The sequence below is a fragment of the Heliangelus exortis genome, chromosome 17 (assembly GCF_036169615.1).
Source record: "Heliangelus exortis chromosome 17, bHelExo1.hap1, whole genome shotgun sequence".
Classification (NCBI taxonomy): Eukaryota; Metazoa; Chordata; class Aves; order Apodiformes; family Trochilidae; genus Heliangelus; species Heliangelus exortis.
The window spans coordinates 14597074-14614938 of NC_092438.1; the positions used below are offsets into that span (position 1 = coordinate 14597074).

General features: G+C 41.2%; 1 protein-coding gene and 1 long non-coding RNA gene across 5 annotated transcripts in view; one reads left to right on the plus strand and one right to left on the minus strand.

The window, feature by feature from the left end:
* The window catches only part of GTF3C1 (general transcription factor IIIC subunit 1), a 34762-nt gene that overhangs the window by 3257 nt on the left and 13640 nt on the right, over nucleotides 1–17865 (plus strand). For 2 of the 4 annotated variants that reach the window (XR_011729324.1, XM_071761367.1), the window contains exons 4-23: nucleotides 297–440; nucleotides 979–1075; nucleotides 1499–1622; nucleotides 3710–3868; nucleotides 4461–4576; nucleotides 4813–5137; nucleotides 5875–6086; nucleotides 6759–6898; nucleotides 7576–7729; nucleotides 8640–8743; nucleotides 8979–9157; nucleotides 9518–9778; nucleotides 9990–10135; nucleotides 10539–10636; nucleotides 12083–12179; nucleotides 12931–13108; nucleotides 13750–13879; nucleotides 15550–15685; nucleotides 16882–16963; nucleotides 17592–17777. Coding sequence is in view for 3 of the 4 variants with exons in the window: in XM_071761367.1 (XP_071617468.1) it covers nucleotides 297–440; nucleotides 979–1075; nucleotides 1499–1622; nucleotides 3710–3868; nucleotides 4461–4576; nucleotides 4813–5137; nucleotides 5875–6086; nucleotides 6759–6898; nucleotides 7576–7729; nucleotides 8640–8743; nucleotides 8979–9157; nucleotides 9518–9778; nucleotides 9990–10135; nucleotides 10539–10636; nucleotides 12083–12179; nucleotides 12931–13108; nucleotides 13750–13879; nucleotides 15550–15685; nucleotides 16882–16963; nucleotides 17592–17777 (3068 nt within the window). In the remaining variant the exon portion in view is untranslated. Of the gene's footprint in view, nucleotides 1–296; nucleotides 441–978; nucleotides 1076–1498; nucleotides 1623–3709; nucleotides 3873–4460; nucleotides 4577–4812; nucleotides 5138–5874; nucleotides 6087–6758; nucleotides 6899–7575; nucleotides 7730–8639; nucleotides 8744–8978; nucleotides 9158–9517; nucleotides 9779–9989; nucleotides 10136–10538; nucleotides 10637–12082; nucleotides 12180–12930; nucleotides 13109–13749; nucleotides 13880–15549; nucleotides 15686–16881; nucleotides 16964–17591; nucleotides 17778–17865 lie in introns of those variants that run through there. The other 2 variants (XM_071761368.1, XM_071761370.1) reach the window with 2 other exon arrangements.
* Nucleotides 9662–13775, minus strand: LOC139804300 (uncharacterized). The gene is made up of 2 exons (XR_011729329.1): nucleotides 13655–13775; nucleotides 9662–10627 (listed from the first exon to the last, which is right to left on the minus strand). It is a non-coding gene; the product is annotated as an uncharacterized lncRNA (long non-coding RNA).

The window sequence follows — 17865 nt, forward strand, 5'->3', positions numbered from 1 at the left end:
CTGGCCCCACCCTGCAGCATGGGGACTGCAGCTGAAGAGCAGAGGTGTGAAAGTTATGAAAATTATTGTTAAATTTTAAAAATTGTTGTTAAAATGATGAAAAGCAAGTGCACAGATTATTTTAATTCTGCCGTTTCCTAGCTCTGAGATTGTCTCTTTGAAAATGAAAAGGTGTTTCTAAGAGCAGCTGAAATTCAGGTGAAGGGTGCTGGGAAAGTGGGTAATTAGCACGTGGTTATGGAAGTCCCCAAGCCTATGGATACCTTGCCATCTTTTTTATTATTTTTTTTTTTTAGAGTGGATGCTGGAAAACTCCATTATCACCGCAGAGTGTTGGACAGAAACGGGCTCATCACTCTGCAGCCCCATGTCATCAGACTGCCCAGTGGGGCACAGCAACACTCAATTCTTCTGCTTCTGACCCGTTTCCATGTTGACAGGTATGACCTCACCTCTAGGGCACACTGACTCTCTGTGATGCTGGAAGCATGCTCTGTTGTCACAGAACCACCCAACTTCCCTGGTATTTAATCTTCTCAATTTCCTTATTAGCTCCTTCCAAATGCTTCAGAGTTTTAAACTTGATTTTCTTGGAGCAGGAACAGCCTAGGGCTTGTCACCTGCATAAGCCTAACTCCTCACGTGGTAGCCCTGTTCATTCTGCACATCTTGGGTCTTCTCACTTCAAACAGCTTTCTAATGGGATGTTTTGCTTCCCTGTCTTGTCTGTGATTACAATTTGTGCCTCTGGATTGCAAAGAAAGTGGCAGCCTGGGCTTAGTCACCACTCCCTCAGCTGGGTTCTCTTCTGAGTGAAAAAGTCTCTCCTGTGTTACTCACAGAAGGAAAACCACAATTCCAGAAACAACCAGAGAACTCTTTAGCATCCTTTCTCTAGTGGCTGACATTTTGTGAGGGTGCAACTCACGTTTATAAAGTTATGTGCATGCTTACAGATAAAATAATTTTCTTATTTAGGAGGAGCAAATATAATATCCTGATGGAGAAACTCTCAAGTATGCTAAGTGCTCGTTCAAACCAGATGGAAACATTGGGAAACTTGAGGGAAGAACTGGTGAGATTAATTTTTCAAATTCTCATGTAGACTCTAGGTGATGAGTATCAAAGGCAGTCATTCAGACTGCTTGGTTTCTTTTAAAGTTGCACAAAATTTGGGGGTAGGACGTCAGAAGAAGGTTCTTAAAAGCCTACAGATGAAGCTGCTGTTGCTTTTTGTCATAAAGAAAGGATTTCTATCAATCCACAGCTTCAGAAAAGTTTTGTCATGCAATTTTTGCTTGCACCATGCTGCTGGTTGCTGCTGCTGTTTGGATGGTGGAGTTGGGATAGAACAGAAGCTGTGTGTAGGATCCCTCTTTGATATCTTACTCCAAAATCCTATGTTAAGAACAGGCAGTGTGAATGATTTGATACTAATCACCTACACCTGAGACTTTGGGGCTAAAAAGACCCCTTTGCCATTTCTCTCTGCATTTAGGGTCTTTGTGAGAGAACTTTCAAGCGTCTCTATCAGTACATGATGAATGCTGGGCTAGCCAAGGTGGTATCCATCCCCCTCCAGGACATACACCCCAATGGAGGACCCTACAAAACAAAGAAAGGTAACTTAGATTTTCACTTAGAAGTAGATTTAGAATTTACTTAGAAGACGAGAAGATAAAATTCAATTTATAAAGTTGGTGGCAGCTCACAAGGCAGGAGATGTGTCATGGTTCTGTCAGAGGTTGGCACAGTGGCAGCTGCATTTACTGCTGAAATTTTTCATGAAGAATGTCACCTGGTGAGTCTTTCACCTGAGTGATAATTCTAATTTACAAATGTGAAAGCTGAAAATTCACAAAAGAGGCCTATGAAAACACTGGATGTTAAACTAGGATGGCTTTTTGTCAGATGTCAAGATAGTTTAATCTCTAGAGTTATACAAGAAAGCAGATGTAAAAATGTGGGACACACTGAGGATGAAGCCAGAGCATCTGCCATGGGAATTATGCTTCTGGGCAGCAGGAGCTGAAGGACTTGTTGGTTTGTGGTTTTTTCAGATATTGCTTCCAGTGGAAATTGTTGGGCTGTAGAAATAGAGAGGATGTGTTAACAGTGCCTGAAGCACTACCAAAATGTCAGCACTTAAATTACTGTTCTAAGCAGTATTTTAGGGTACTGGCAGGGAAAGGATTCAGGCTGAGAAGAATAATGGAATCATCTGGCCTGGGGCTTAGTCACCTGATTAAATTACTGTGGATTAACTTCATGTCAGCTAGTAGGCTGTTAGGCTTCAGTAACTGATCTCATACACAATAAGATAAAATTCATCAGCTGAAACCTTAATGATTTCAACTAAAGCTTTTTCACCTGGCATTTTTCACAGCAGGGCTGTAGCAGAGGAGTAGGGTTGGCTGTAACTGTTCCACCCACAGCTGCAGGATGAATTAGCTGCTTCTGCAGTAGCTGCTGAATCACTGCACAGTGAGCTGGCAGTGTACAGTACCCTGGTTCCAGCTCAGCACTGGGCTCTGGTGCTGCCAAGCAGGAGGCAGAAGGCACCCGTGGCAGGATCACTGCAGCTCTGTCCCCACTTTTTTGAGATCCCAGAAGTGTAAAATAGGTTTATTGCTACATAACAGCCAGTACATGGCAACATGTGAAGATGTGGAATTCAGCTGTGTGAGACTGCTGTGGCTGGTGGGCAGCAGTGTGTTCTATCCTTGTGTACAACAACCCTGAATTCCATGTCTCTGATTTCAGTGCACATAATTCTAGTGCACTGTGCTTATTAACAAACCCAGCCATCCCCTAGGTGAGGAGAACAGGTGAGGATTTGGCACAAGAAATCTGGAATCTCAGCTGCTCATACACATAAAGCTTCCATAATATAATTGATGAGTGTTATGAAATCAGCAAAAGCTGATAAGAACCTCTTCTCAAAGTCATGGTGGACCTGTGCAACACAACTGTGTGGTTCAGTTGTGCTCTAAGAGCTTACTGGATGAGGCAGGACTCTTCTATATGATCATTTTCTTCAGGATGCTTGCATACAAATACAGAAGAAGGTGTTAGGATGTATGATAAACTGGCAGTTCTTTTAGGTCCTGGGATTTCTAAATACTGAGAACTTGCAGCAGCATTTAACTGGGCCCACCAGCTGCTACCCACTTGGATCAGTTGCTGAGGAAAGGCAACCTGGTGTTAAAATAGTTTTGCAGCCAGGTAGCTTATTGTAGGAGTTGTGTATGGTCACATAGACAATTTACTTTCATTTATAGTAAGTTAAAAATGCTTTGAGTCTGCACAAAAAAAAAAAAAGATGGGTTTTTTAGCCAGCCAGATACGTGTTCTGAAGATGTGATACTGTGGGTCAGCACTTGGTGCTTTCTCTGATTTATTTGTGCTGTTGGAATTTCTCCTGTTACTGCAGTGTTTTCTATTCTGCCCATAAATCACCATCCTGGGCAGTCCTAATGCTGGCTTAGATAAGGAGGTTTGAAGAACCTCAAAAATTCAACCAGTCAGGATTTTGACAGATTTGTGTACAGGGAAAAGCTGTTGCAAAGCTTTCCTAGAAATAAACAGTTGTTTTAGTGGTTTTATGCCCGTGACACTGCTACTTCTTCACGCTGCTGACAGAAATGAAATGGTTTCAGCATGTGCACACCCCCTGCATTCTGGTAAATCATTACTTTCATGTTCACAGGCACTGATGTCATGGTCCGTTGCCTGAAATTAGTGAAGGAATTTCGGAAGAAAATGGAAGATTATCATGATGATGATGATGAGGAGATCATCACAAAAGCTGTTCAGCCTGTGGATATTGTCTGTGAAAGGGATATGCTTACCCAGGCTTATCAGCTAAGTAGGTGATGCAATGAGACACAATGAAGATTCTTCCTGCTGCCTTCTTACCCCTTTCAACTTCTGATTGCTTTTTATGTATCAGGAAGTGTCAGTTTTTCATGGAAAAGATGGAAAAGATTAGACTGGAGATACAGGTGCTGCCACCTGTTAGCCCTGTTCAGTACCACCCAAATGAAACAGCAAGGTAGAAACAGGATGTTGTGTTTCTTCTTCTGCCTCTTCCTTTATCATGCAGAAAATAAATATTATATAAATATTATATAAATATAAGTGTGGAAAGCTGTCAGGGTAAAAATTCAGCTTTTAATCTGAAGCTATTGCCTTCAAACCTCATTCTGCTGGAGCAGAATGTGAAATTGTGATTTATTTTTATTTCTTCCTGTGAAATTGTGTTTTATGATAGCATTTGACTGTATATTGCATATTTCTGTGAAAATTTCTGTCTTTGGTGGTCAGTGGGAATGCTGCATTTCATATCCTGGCATTTACTGTTACTCAGAGCAAATAGGAATGTAGGCACAATTATGTGTATGGATAATTTGGTCAGATTATTTCCCTGAGACATTTTCTGGTTTTCTTTTCTGCAACAGTTGAGAGCAGGGGAACCAAAGGCATTTCCCAAGCAGAACTTCGCTTGGCTATGAACGTGGGGAAGCTGGAAGCAAGGATGCTCTGTCGCCTCCTGGATAGGTACAAAGTTGTCAAGGTAGGTTTAAAATTAAAAAAAAAAAAGTTATTTAACCTGGGGATAAAACTGTGGTTCCTGTGGGAACATGCCATAACACTGTTAAGCCCAAACAACAGGAACAGCAGTGAAAGAGACCTGGTAAGATTGCAAAGACTTCAGCTGAGGAAAGGGTGTATAAAACAGGTGTTGAAAAAAGAATTAAGATTCTGCAAGAGAGGTAGGGTGGTACAGTAATGTTCCAACTGTTTCTTTAGGGCTTCATGGAGGATGAAGGTCGGCAGAGAACAACCAAGTACATTTCAAACATTTTTGCAGAGGAGAGTGATTTAAGCCGTCAGTTTGAGAGAGAGAAGGCCAGGAGTGAGCAGTTGGCTACTGTGACTTTGGCTCCAGTGCCTGAAGATTCCCCACCTGTGGAAGATGTGTCTCCTGGAGAAGATGACACTTTGGTCTCAGAGTCTGACAATGAAGAAGAAGGGAAAGATGGCAAGAAGAGAGGGAAAGGTCAGAAGGCCAGTCCTGGCTCTCTGTTGAAATTAAGCTTCCAAGATGATCCCCATCAGGCAACACCAGCTAAAGGTAGATGATGATTTTGACATTTGGAAAGAACCTTGCATCTTTCTCATGGATCCTTTTATTAAAGAAAAATATTTACAATTAGCTTCCATTGCAGTTTTTTTATCACATATTTATTTCTACACTTGTTTGATTATTTCCGTGCTTTTTTTAATGTTCTCTTTCCACCAGAAGTGCAATGTTTTGTGATACTGTATGTGTGATAATCTCAGGAGATTCTTAGGGCTGAAGTGTGCTCTGATGTTTGTGTGCCAAAGAATGTTTCTGACACTGAGAGTGGGGAAAGTCTGCTTCTCCTGACCTCTGTGCTGTTTCTCTCCTTTTCCTGATGCAAAAATCCTTTTTATCATTCTGCTTTGAGTCAGAAAAGTCAAGTTTCTGGCAGAACTTGAGCATCTTTGTGACAGAGACTCTCTTCAGACAGCACTCTCTGGATAGGCTCATCTGGCCCTTTATGGTCTTCTAAGTCTGCCTCTGAAGCAGCATGTGCATGGAGAAATTTATTTGATGCCAGGGAGTTCACTTTTTTTAAAACTTTACTTTTGGAGGCTGAATGCAGTTATTCATGATCAAACCTCTGCTTCCAGCAGGGTAGAAGAATATGTGAAAATTGTAGCAAAATGCTTTTAGGTATAGCTACCTGGGTGGATGGAGGAACACCTTTTATATAGAGAGAAGCTGAACATTTACAGGAAACTGTGAGAGCAGAACAATTAAAAGGCTGTTTGCTCTTCAACCAGACTCAAAGCCAACAGCTGTGAAATCTCAGGGGAAGAAGCTGCCTTCTCCTCAAATTGCTGAAGAGCCTGATGAGCTCCCAGACAACATTTCAGGAGAGAGTTCTACTCTGGAAGCTCTAAAGCAGGAGTCCAGTCTTCCCACCTGTGCTCATTCCACTGATGAAGAGGGGGGTGTTGCTGTGGTGGAGGAGGTCAGACTGGAAGACCCTAAGGTAAGATCATGTCTTCATATTTTCTTGTTGGTATGGCTGTCTGAGCTAATTTATGTACTTTTACAGCAAGATTTCAAGCTGTAGTTTTTTGTATTCATCTATGGGATTGTTTAAGGTTTTAAAATTTAATTTCAAAGTATGTTCATATTTTGGCTGGATTGTAGCTTTAAGTGAAGAGTATTTTAGGAGATAGGGAAGTAGATGCCCAAATTCAGTTCTAGGTTAGTTCCCTGGTGCCCTCCAAATTCCCTGTGTTGACTTCATGTCCATCTGTGCACACAAAGGCTGCAAATCATCTGCTCTGTCTGCTCTAAACCAGGAGAAACCAGTGGGTTTCCGCATGCAGCCTCACTGACGTAGGACTGAGCCTGGGACAAGCAGCCTTTTTAGAGACAGGATGTGTTGGCCTGGATTCAGCATAGTGTTAAGGTGCTGCCCAGCTTTCTAGGCCCAAACTCTCAAGTCCAAATGGCTCAGAGTGTTGGATGAGCAGAGTTCAAAAGCAGCTCCTTGCTTGTGAAAAAGAGAGAAAAGATAATCCCCATCTGACGGGTTTGTCACAAATAAGAACGTCGAAACTCCGAAGTCCTCAGCTGCTCCTGCGTGAGGCATCAGGCCAAAGACATCGAATAGCTGATGTAAAATGTTTATTTTGTCCCTCCTGTGCACTAGAAGATTTGTGGCCAGAAGAAGGAGAAGCGTTCCAAAGCTCCAGCAGTGGAGAGATCCCATGAAACCTACCGGCTGCTGAAGCGCCGCAACCTGATCGTGGAAGCGGTGCGGAACCTGCGGCTGATCGAGAGCTTGTTCACGTGAGTCTGGCAGGGAACCCCTGCAGCAGTGCTGGGGGCTGCTGCTCCTGGGGGCTCCTCTTCTCCCTGATGGACTCTGTGCCATAATGCTGCTGCTCCGTGGAAGGGGCTGCAGTTATAGTGGGTCTTCAAAATTAACTGGCTGTTCGGAAGCACTGATGGTTTTGTACGGTACTTACACAAGTGAATGTGGTGTTTGGCCCATAAATAGAGATCAGAGAAACTGGGCTTGCTCCTTTCACAGTGTGCCAAAAACACTTCCCTGCCTGAGGACTGTTTCACCTGCTAGTTTTACTTATGTGTGTTTTCAAACAGAGTTCCTGTAATTCATTGTAAAGACACTGCTCCTTGTCAGCCACCATGGGTCACCAGGATTCCCGTGGGATGCCGACAGTTTAATTTTCTTTACAACTTCGTGGGATGGCTTTGTCATTTCATGACTTGCATTAAGGATACTTCCCTAAATATTATAACATCTTTCAGACTTCTGAGATTCACTTTCACAGATGAATGGCAATTCTGGTGCTCTCCTGGAGCTTCCAAATTAGCAGGATTCTGTTACAGCAAATACGACTGCACCATGCATCTTCTGCATTAGCACATAAGATAAGAAATGGCCTTATTGTCCTCTGGTTTGAGAATTTCAAAACCACCTATTTTTTTTTTTCATCTTTTAGCCTTCAGAAAATGGTCACGGATCAAGAGAAGCAAGAAGGAGTCTCCACCAAGTGCTGCAAGAAGTCCATTGTACGACTGGTGCAGAAGCTCGCCCGAGAAGGACTCCTCAGGCTCTATCGTACCACGGTCATTCAAGATGGCATCAGCAAAAAGGTGACAGCACAGACTGCTTTTCTCACAACCTGCTGATTTGTTTCAGGTGTTTTTTACTGAAATATATGGATGACTTTACTTTTTGTAGCAGAACCCACAATCAAGCTGCCCAGAAGCTACATGTCCCAAACTAAGCGACTGTGAAAAGCAGATTAGTGCTTTCAATTATTGTCCTGCAGATGGTTGTGAGGCCAAGGAATAGTCTGGAGATCAAAGTCTGAACCTCCCTTCTGAGAGGTTCTGCTGCTCAGCAGTTATGCAATTCATGCTTCTCTCCCTGCACTGTCAGGCTGCAACACAATTCTATTAAATCCCATTTTGAAAGCCAAGAGTATGTGAGAAATCATAATTCAGCTTTTGAGCTGAAATTTACACAATGTGATCTGTTTCTTAAAAAACAGAAATCCACTGTTATTGAGGCTAATGGAAGTACAATTCCTGTAGTTCTAAAGCTGAGAGCAGTCAGTGCAACTCCAGTGTGAAATATTCATGAGCAGGTTGAGAATCTGTTGAAAACCACCTGCTGAGTAATAGCTGTGAAGCACATCAAATCTCCCTCATCTGAATTGCATGGGTACTTTCTGAACAACACGTATTAAGTTGGTCTTATGAGGTGTGGCTTTTCATTTATTACTTTCAGCCTAATATTTGCAAATTGAAGTGTTTATTCCCGAATCTTTCAGATTTTAAAAACCAAAAAAACCCTGAGGTTTGTAGAAATGACATTAACTGTTTGTTGGCACAGAGCCTCTAAGATGTTTCCTCTTGCTTCGGACAAACGAGCAACGGGAGTTTCGGTCCTGGGAATTATTAAACCTTCATAGGATTCATCCATCCTATTAATTAACTGTCTGTTAATTGCTGATATTTCTCTGGGTGCCTTTTGTTTGGTTTGTGCTGCTCTGGACAGGTGGAGTTTGTCGTGCATCCTTCAGTGAGCCCCAGTGACCCCCTGGTGAGGAGTGCCATCGAGCAGGTGCGTTTCCGCATCTCCAATTCCAGCACTGCAACCAGGCAAGTGGCAGCCAGGGGCTGGGTGACTTTTGGGGGGGAGCTGGGTTTAGCTGGAGCACGTGCAAACACATGCAGAGAAAATAAACACAAAGTAAGCACAAGAAAATCTCTTTTTTAGCTACAGAAAAATGGAAGCACAAAGGTGAAGCAAGATGCTGAATATCCCGAAGTCGGGAGAGAAGAGGAATTGATTTCTCTTTAGTTTTTACTCAGGTGTTGTGTGGTTTTAATGCAGGATTAAAGTTCCTCAGACACCAACATCCCAGGACCAGGCTGATGAAGAAAATCTGGGACAAGACACAGTTCTTGATTCAGGAGAAACACAAGAAGGCTCGTGTAAAGCTGATAGTCGGGCAAGAAAAACTGATGAAAAAATGGGCATAACACAGCTAAAGAACTATCACCCTGTTACAGGTACAGCTGACCTTGGGTTTTCTGCCATCTGTCACCTTCCCGTTTGTTATTAATCATCATTTTCAGATGTTGGGCTCTCCTGAGAAACAAGTAGCTTTTTATTTCTTCTATAGAAGGAAAATTAGGTTTACATTAAAGCTGTCTCACTCTCCAATGTTTTCTCAGCCACTTGGGTTTGTTTGTTGTTGGTTTTTTTTTTTTTCAATTGTATTTGTATTCACTACTTTAAATTAAATATTTATAACTTTACTTTCAACTGCCCATCTTTCCCTCCAGCTTTCTGCAGTTCTTCAGAGGCAGCTGCTTTGCCTGTTCTAATTCTCTTTGTATTTCTGTTTGTTATTTAATCTTCCCTCCCAGTTCCAGGGCTTGGCCGTTCTCTTGGCTTTCTTCCCAAAATGCCCCGTTTAAGAATGGTCCACATGTTCCTGTGGTACTTAATTTATGGACACCCTTTAAATGGAACACAGCAAAAAGGAGGTAGTGACGGTGAGAAAAAAGGCATGGATGTGAACACAGCTGTACTGGAAGCACAACCAGATGGAACCTTAGAAATTACAGCTGTGATGAATCCTGAAACCTCTGCACATGAGACTGAAGTAGAGCTGCCCAATCAGACAGGTAAGAGGAGGCACCTCCTGACTTTACTACAGGCTTTGTCATGGTTTAATGCTGAGAAAAAGGTTGAAAATCAGTATCTTAAATAATTTTCAGGTTATTTTCCGTTTTCAGATTTCCAGACTATGAATTGTGTTCTGTTTGAACAGTAAAACTATTGGAATAGCTGCTGGGTTTGTGGTATCTCAATCTAAGGCAGTCTTCTTGTCCCCAGTGTACGTGGATGACACGTCCTGGATGCGCTATGTCCCTCCTCTCCCAGTCCACAGGGAGTTTGGATCTGGATGGGCTCTTGTTAGTGACATTCTTCTCTGCTTGCCCCTGTCACTCTTCATTCAGATAGTACAAGTCAGCTACAAGGTATGTAGTACTTTTTGTGTCACATTTGCTGTACTTTGATACCACCTGTAGCTATAAGCAGGCACAAATAACTTCAGCCTCTTTTAACAAAGCTGTAGCCATCAGAGACAAGGCACTTCAGCTCCTGATAGGCTTCTGCAGAAAAGTTACTTGCTTTTACAGCCACACTGAAAAGAATGTATAGCCCTGTAACACTGCAAAGTCTTAAGCTAATATTTTGCAAAGAGCTTTTTATAATCTCACTGAATCTTCTGCCTCCTTGATTAACAAGAATAATAATGTTGAAGCATTTTACAAGAGCAGTAACATTTGCTTAGCAAATATCTCAGCAGACATTCTGCTGGCAAAGTGTGGCACTTTTAGCATAGTTACATTTTGCATTTTGATTCTAAAATAATTCTAGGTGGATGGTCTGGAAGATTTTTTAAATGATCCACTAAAAAAGCACACTCTGATCAGGTTTCTTCCAAGGTCAGTCCGACAGCAGCTCCTCTACAAAAGGTAAGCAGATGAGTCAAAGTAAATGGCTCTGGGGAGGAAACAACTATTTTCTCACTTATATCCTGTTTGTGTCAAAGAGAACTTTGTTACTGAAGACAAGGATCATCAGTCTTCTAAGGATAGTGTGGCAAATTTTATTTTTCTCTCCAAAATAAAAGTAATAAACTAATAAACAATATTCATGCATGCTGTCAGGCAGTGTTTGTGAGCTGGAAGGTTCTGTCCTTCAGAACTCATCAGCAGGATGTTACTTCTGTATTAAACACAGTTCTGCCTGCTGCTAAATTCAGGATTTAATAGTCCAAATGTTTGTTGTCCTACATAACTCTTTTGGAAGATGCCACATTTCCCCCTTCCTGCCCCTCATACCTACCATTCAGTTCCTACTCCTGCTCTCTGGCATTTCTGCCATGGTTTGTCATGCCTCATCTAGGAGATTTAAAAACAGAAGTTGGACTGAAGGTAGGAAGGAAAAACACAACAGGAAAAGTGATTGGAATGTGTGGAATCAGCAGTGCCATGTTAGAATCCCCAGAAAGCCATTGCTAATGGTATGGATCTGGATGGCTGGAGGTTTATGCATCAGTTTGCAAACCTGTAGTTGTGTCATTGGTGAGTGACTAAAGCCAAAGAGTATCAGCTGCTCAGCTCAGCAATTCCTGACCTATTCCATGCTAAGTTGTAGATACAAGGAAACTGGATTTATGTTATTTTCTGAAATCTGCAGGCTCTGCATGATAGATTTATGCAAAAGAGTATGACACGCCCCATGTTGTCCCTTCACCCCCCCTTCACTACAGCTTCTAACAGGCAAATTTGTTTCAATATTTCTTGCCTTGTCAAGTGATATTCCAGAGCAATAAAGAAAAGTTCTGACAAAACACAGTTCTCATTTAAATTCACAGAAAAAAAACCTTAGATCTTAATGAAGTTAAATGAAGCATAGGTGATTTTCAACAAAGTCTCTCTCAGTAGTTTCCTACAACTTCCAGAATTCTGCCATTCAAGTAGATACAGAGCATGACAAATATTGCACTGCTTGTTCTGTAAGCAACAGAAAGCAATTTCTTGGAGCAGTAATGCTAAACAACATGAACTCCAAGGATCATTGCCCAGTTCTTTAGATGTACACAGGAAATTATTTGCTAATCTGCAGGTGTTATGACCTGGTTTAATTCATTTTACAAATGGTATTTCTGGCTAATTTTCTTCTGTGCTGTAAATCTCTACTTGAGAGGAAAGGAAATGTAGACCTTTGGGATATTATGTTTTCCATAGCCTGGCAATTAAAACAAATATACCACTTCAGAAGTTCTAGAACTCAGTATTTAAAAAAAGCAGTGGTTTCCTGAAACACCAGCTTGCTGCATGCAGATGGCACATTTTCTGGTGTCACCTCTGCTGTTTCCATGAGTGCTAATTTTGGTACTTCTAATATTCCTGCAGGAGGTACATCTTTTCAGTGGTAGAAAACCTTCAAAGATTATGTTATATGGGACTGATACAATTTGGCCCAACAGAGAAGTTTCAAGACAAAGACCAGGTAATGCTTAAAAAGTTGAGGCATTATTGTTCATGGGTTTTGTTCAGGGAAATAAATGCAAGATTTGGGATTTGTAATTACCTTAAATAGTTGAGTAAAACACTGATGTTTCAGATGTATATGCAAACCTTCAGATCTACCTGACATATTGCAAGTTTGCAGATAATTTTTCCCATTTTCTCTGGAAAATCACTACTCAAATGTGTAATGCTGAATATTGCACACAGTCATGACCTGGGAGGTTCCAGACTGGCAGCACTGTATGAAAAATGTATGAAAAATCCTGTTCCATCAAGGTGTTGGGCACTGAATGTCTGACACAAAATGAAGTCACTGATCAGAGTAGAATGATGACATTTATGGCTTTTGTTTCCCCATAAATAGAGAGCACACAGAAAAAACAATCCAAACATAGCTAATGACAGTAAGAGAATTGGGCCCTAAACCCACATCTATTCAAACCCTGAATAAGAGCTTGTCACTCTCTGGAAATGTGGAATATCCTGTGCACAAGGGGGAAAAGAAACTGTTCTAAATCTAGAAGCAAAATTTCTGGATTGCTGGCAAGGGAAGCTGAAGAACAGGGTGTGAAGAGGAATGTGTTCTATCAGGGGATTGCATCAAAACAGCAAAGACTGAGGAAATGAAAAGCAAAAACTCGATTCAAGTTGTGTGTCCTGTAAATGGGGCCATTTCAATTCTTTTTTTTTTTTTTTTCACCTACCAGTCTGAAATATACTGTATTTGTCAGGTCTTTGTGTACATGAAGAGGAATGCTGTGATTGTTGACACCACAGCCTGTGACCCTCACTACAACCTGGCTCGAAGCAGCCGCCCCTTTGAGCGCCGTTTTTACGTTCTCAGCACCATGCAGGATGTGGAAAACTTCTGGTTTGACCTGCAGTGTGTCTGCCTGAACACACCCCTGGGTATGGTACCACTGCACAGCCTCACGCTTCAGATAACATAGGAAAAACATTGCTGTCCTGTTAGAAGTATCAAATTTGATAATAACCCTGTAAGATTTTAATTCAGCTATGGAAAAGACTTTTAGAAAATAGTTGCCGGGGTATTTTTTGCCATAGCTCGCTACTATTTTAAACAAAGACCCTTTTTCCTTAGAAAAATGTTGCTAAGCCTTCTCATAGATAGCTTGAGTTAGATGAGAAGTGAAGTTAAGGGAGTTCATACACCCTGGTGTTTTGAGTTTGGTCCTTTTACATTTTTAAATAAGATACACAGCTACAAGTAGTACAGAGTATCAATAACAAAGAAAACTGGAGTTAAGAGGTTTCTCCAGAAACCATTGGCAACACAATTCTATATTTCTCTAATTTGGTCAGCCAAGGTAAAAGGATCTATTTGTAATTTTGTCTTTCTTTAGCACCGAAACACTTCTGTGCAAAAGGCTCCTTACCCATTTATCAAATGGTAGTGTTTGTGACTGCAGATTTTTGGGGGCTCGTTGGACTCACTTTGGGAGCAGTAGTTTGCCATAACAAGGTGGCTTAAAAATGGGTTGAAGTTTTACTTCTGGTGCTGACAGTCCAAACCATTTGTGTGTCTCTAGGAGTTGTCCGCTGTCCTCGTTCAAAGAGAAGTAACCTGCAGGGAGAGGAGACTGCCCTGGAAATGGAGCAGGAGTCAGCAGTGGATAAACACAACCTGGAAAGGAAATGTGCCATGCTGGAATACACCACGTATGTCATCCTCATCCTCACTCTGGTGGTGGAACACAGGGGGCAAGAGGAACAGTTCTGGTTTTGAGGGTGTTGCTCAATAGCAAGTAAGATTTTAGCTGAGTGCTGGGGTTTTTCTGTGTAATTCAGAGACTCTCTCATTACAAAGATGTGTAGCTGTGCACCCTGGTGACAAGTCACTCGTCTACCAAGCAGGTTTTTCTGCTGGATAAATGGGAAAACCAGACTTGAGTTGCTTTGCAAAGTGGTGCAGATGGGTGCTGTCTTGGGGAAAGCAAAGCTGGGAGGAATTGTTTACAGATTAATTTCTAATAGGATATTGGTGTAGAGGGGTGAAACCTGGAGTGAATCTTCATCTTCTGCCTGATCACAACCTGAGTACTTGAGAGGACTGTACAGCTACAGCCTGTGACAGCCACACAGAATGCCACTTCTCCTTCAGACATGGTGCTGTGTACTGTAGTGTAGTTTTGTCAATATTCTATTCTGGTTTAATAAACAGGGTGTTCAAAAGCATTTTCAGTTAGCTGTTAGTGTTACAGGTATCAAATTATCTTAAAAAAAATAAATGGAGCTGAGAGAGCCTGATTGCATTGATCCTTGCTGACAAAAAATTCTGTTCAGTCCACTTCTTAGCTTTCACATATGGTCTCTGTTGTATGGTAATAAATCTTTGTAATTGGGTATCTGGTGCTTACTTGCAGCTAGGTTGGAGTTGACTGCAGTATCTTCAAGGTCAAGAAACAGTTTTTGGATTTAATTGATGCTATAAGGTTATAATGAAAGAGTTGTCTCTTGAAAGCTTAATTAAAACAATTTTTTCATGGCAGCTTTCAAAAAATCTTTTCATAAGGTGAAACAGAGTTTGAAAACCACTCTTTGCTATTATTACTGGATTGTCAGAGCTGTCATATATACTGCATATGCAAAGCTCATTTATAGTTTGGTTTTTGGGTTGTTTTGGTTTGTGGGGTTTTGTTTTTTTTTGAGAAGCAAGATTGTCTCTGTGATTTCTTAGTAAGTGTCATATTTACAAAAAAGAAAAAACACCTCTTTTTTCTCATTCTGCCCTGCAACACCACACTAGTAATTAAACAGCTCATTCATAAAGGGTACAAGTTCATCCATTAATGTGCTACTCACTGACAGTTTCATCCTCTTTCCAGGGAGAGAATTGCAGTGTGTTGTATTTCTGGTTTGTATGTGTATTTAAACAAGGTTTAATCTAATTCTTAGAAAACTAGAGAGAGCAGTGCTGGCCAGGCAGTGTGCAAGAGGATTATGATTGCCTTCAATTCCCACTGAAGATTTTTCCCACAATTGTTCTGAGAAAGTTTTGCATCTGGGCAGGAATTTTCTCTGAGTCTCTGGCAGGAATGGTGCTAAAAACAGGGGTTAAGTTGGCAACTGGAATCTAATTAACAATAATGAAGTTGCTCTGGGTGTAATCTTTAAAATGAGAGCTCAGTCATTGAATATCAGGGATTAAAAATGGAAAAGCACTGTCCTGCTACTTCTGGAACAGAGTTAAGGGAAAAAGCATCTTCTCTGCTTTCCCAGCCCTCTCTAAACTGGTGGGAAGGTGAGGGGACAGAACTGCACCTGGAACATGCAGCTGGAAAGGCTCTCCCTGCAAAATAATTCCTGTCTTTTGTTGTTCTTTCTTTTAGAGGCAGCCGAGAGGTGGTTGATGATGGAACCATCCCTGGGGATGGCTTAGGAGCTGCAGGTCTGGATTCCAGTTTTTATGGGCATCTGAAACGCAACTGGATCTGGACAAGCTACATCATTGATAAGACCAGAAAGGTGGGAATCTTGACATGTAGATACTGCCAGGACTTTTCCAAATTCTTACATTCTTCAGGTTGGGATACTGACATATATCTTAATGCTTACATGCTTTCTGTCATGTGTCTCAGTAAGACTTTGCATCTCTGGGAAGAAAAGAATGCCAAATGTGGTAAATCTTTGAAGTGGATGAAAGACTTGGACCTGAATTTTATCTGAACTGTGTATGATAATACATGCAATCAAAGGAAATAGTTCATTAAGCAAGCAATTTAGTGGTGTGTCTCACTTTTCTGAAATGTAGAGGTTGTCAGGTGGAAACTGAGATACCTGGAACAAGGAAAGACACACAGGAAAAATAAAATTAGCAGAAAGCCCAACATGGGCAAATATGAGTGGCCACCCCAGGTCTGCCTCATGTCCTGTCTCTGGTTGCCCAGGAAAGGGTAGGAAGGGGTGTAAGAGCAAGGTAGATGCATGGTGATATTCCTCTGGATATTCACCTATATTCACCTATTCATCTATAATATCCCTCTGAATTTTATAGACTGGCATCTCCTAGATTACTCAACTGTTTCCAGCATGGAACCTGTTCTGCTTTAATCATTCTCATTGCTTTTCTTTAACCTGTTCTTGTTTTACTGTATCTTCAATCTCTGCTTTCTTCTCCACATCTGTGGCCAACTTCTGTCACCAGAGAATTCCACACAAGAGAAACAGGTTTTTCTGAGAATGGCAAAACTCCTAATACATTGCAATCAGTTTGGGCTAAGATTTAAGATGGACAGAATATACTGTAGGAGGCATTTACTCAATGTTTTTGTTTACATTTTTATTTTGTGCTGCTTAGAAATTCCCTTGGAATGTAAAATGCTTTGGGGAAAAAATCTGTTTTATGGAAATTTCTGCTCAGGCTATGTAACAGTGAAAGAATCAAGCTTTTCTCTTCCAGTGATGACATTTCAACCTAGGGAGATGTGTTGAAGTTCTAACCTTCATAACCATGAGCCATTTCAGTATGAGTTAAGCAAAGCTATAGAGCAATTTAAAGATGTGGTAGGAGTAAGACAAGTGAATTCTTCGTTGTAGCCTTTTCTTAGAGCTTTTCCTTTATAATGAAAATGGATTTCTGACACTCCTCAAAGGATAATCATGATGTTAAAACCAGTGTACTCCTATTGCATGTCACCTTTTTGAAAGCTGTGTTGTCTTAGGAAAGTCCAGGGTCTGAAAATGGACTGACAATGAGACTCCAAACCTTCTTAACAAAGCATCCCCTGCCACTGAGTACTGGAGGTAAGGTGGTGATGCTGCTGCTGGGCTCTCTACCTGTGTTACAGCTCTTCCTGTCTTTGTCAAACCTGGTGTGGATGATGGGGGTTATTCCTGTCTCCTCACCATTCATGATGCCTCTGGGGCACTGAAATAGATAAATAATTTCCATCCCTATTTCTGTATATATGAAATGATGATCTAGAATACTGTTGGGGCAGTAAAAGAGATAGGTAAATAATTTCCTTTCCTATAGAACAATCATTTTTACCCTTTATAATTTCTGATGTGCAGTTTGCAGAGAGTCTAGAGGGACTGATGATTTGTGTGAGCAGGCACTGTTGAACTGCACAGCCTAACACCTGAGCTATTGAGGAGGAAAAGCTTCAGGTTGAATGTAAAATCCCAACTCAGTTCCCCTGTGTCTTTGTACTTTACACTGCCCTTAGTAATTACTTGATGATTCTTCATTTATTTGAGATTTTATTCTGTGTGAGCTGCTGAGAAGTGGCATGAAATGAAACAAGTGACAAAGGGCAAGTCTGAGAAGGCATCTGTATTTTAATATACTTTGGTATTTGCTCTTCATGCCTTAATACTGTAGAGTTTACCTGCTGTAATCCTCCCCAACTGTAATTATGTGTCATTTTAGGTAATAAAATGAATATTTTGGGAGAAGGAAAGGTAGAATCTGAGTCACTTGTCCAGAAAGAGGAATGTATTGAAATAAGTAAGGAACCAACCCAGGATCGAACCAAACGAGTGAGAGGTGGAAAAAGCCAAAAGAGGAAGAGGCTGAGGAAGGACATTGGAAAGAAGACAAAGAAGAAAAAGAAAGGTGAGTAACAAACACATCAGGAAAGAAGAATTCCTTGTAATTCATATGCCTGCTCTCAATTGGGTTAGAAAAGCTGCTGTGACTGTCA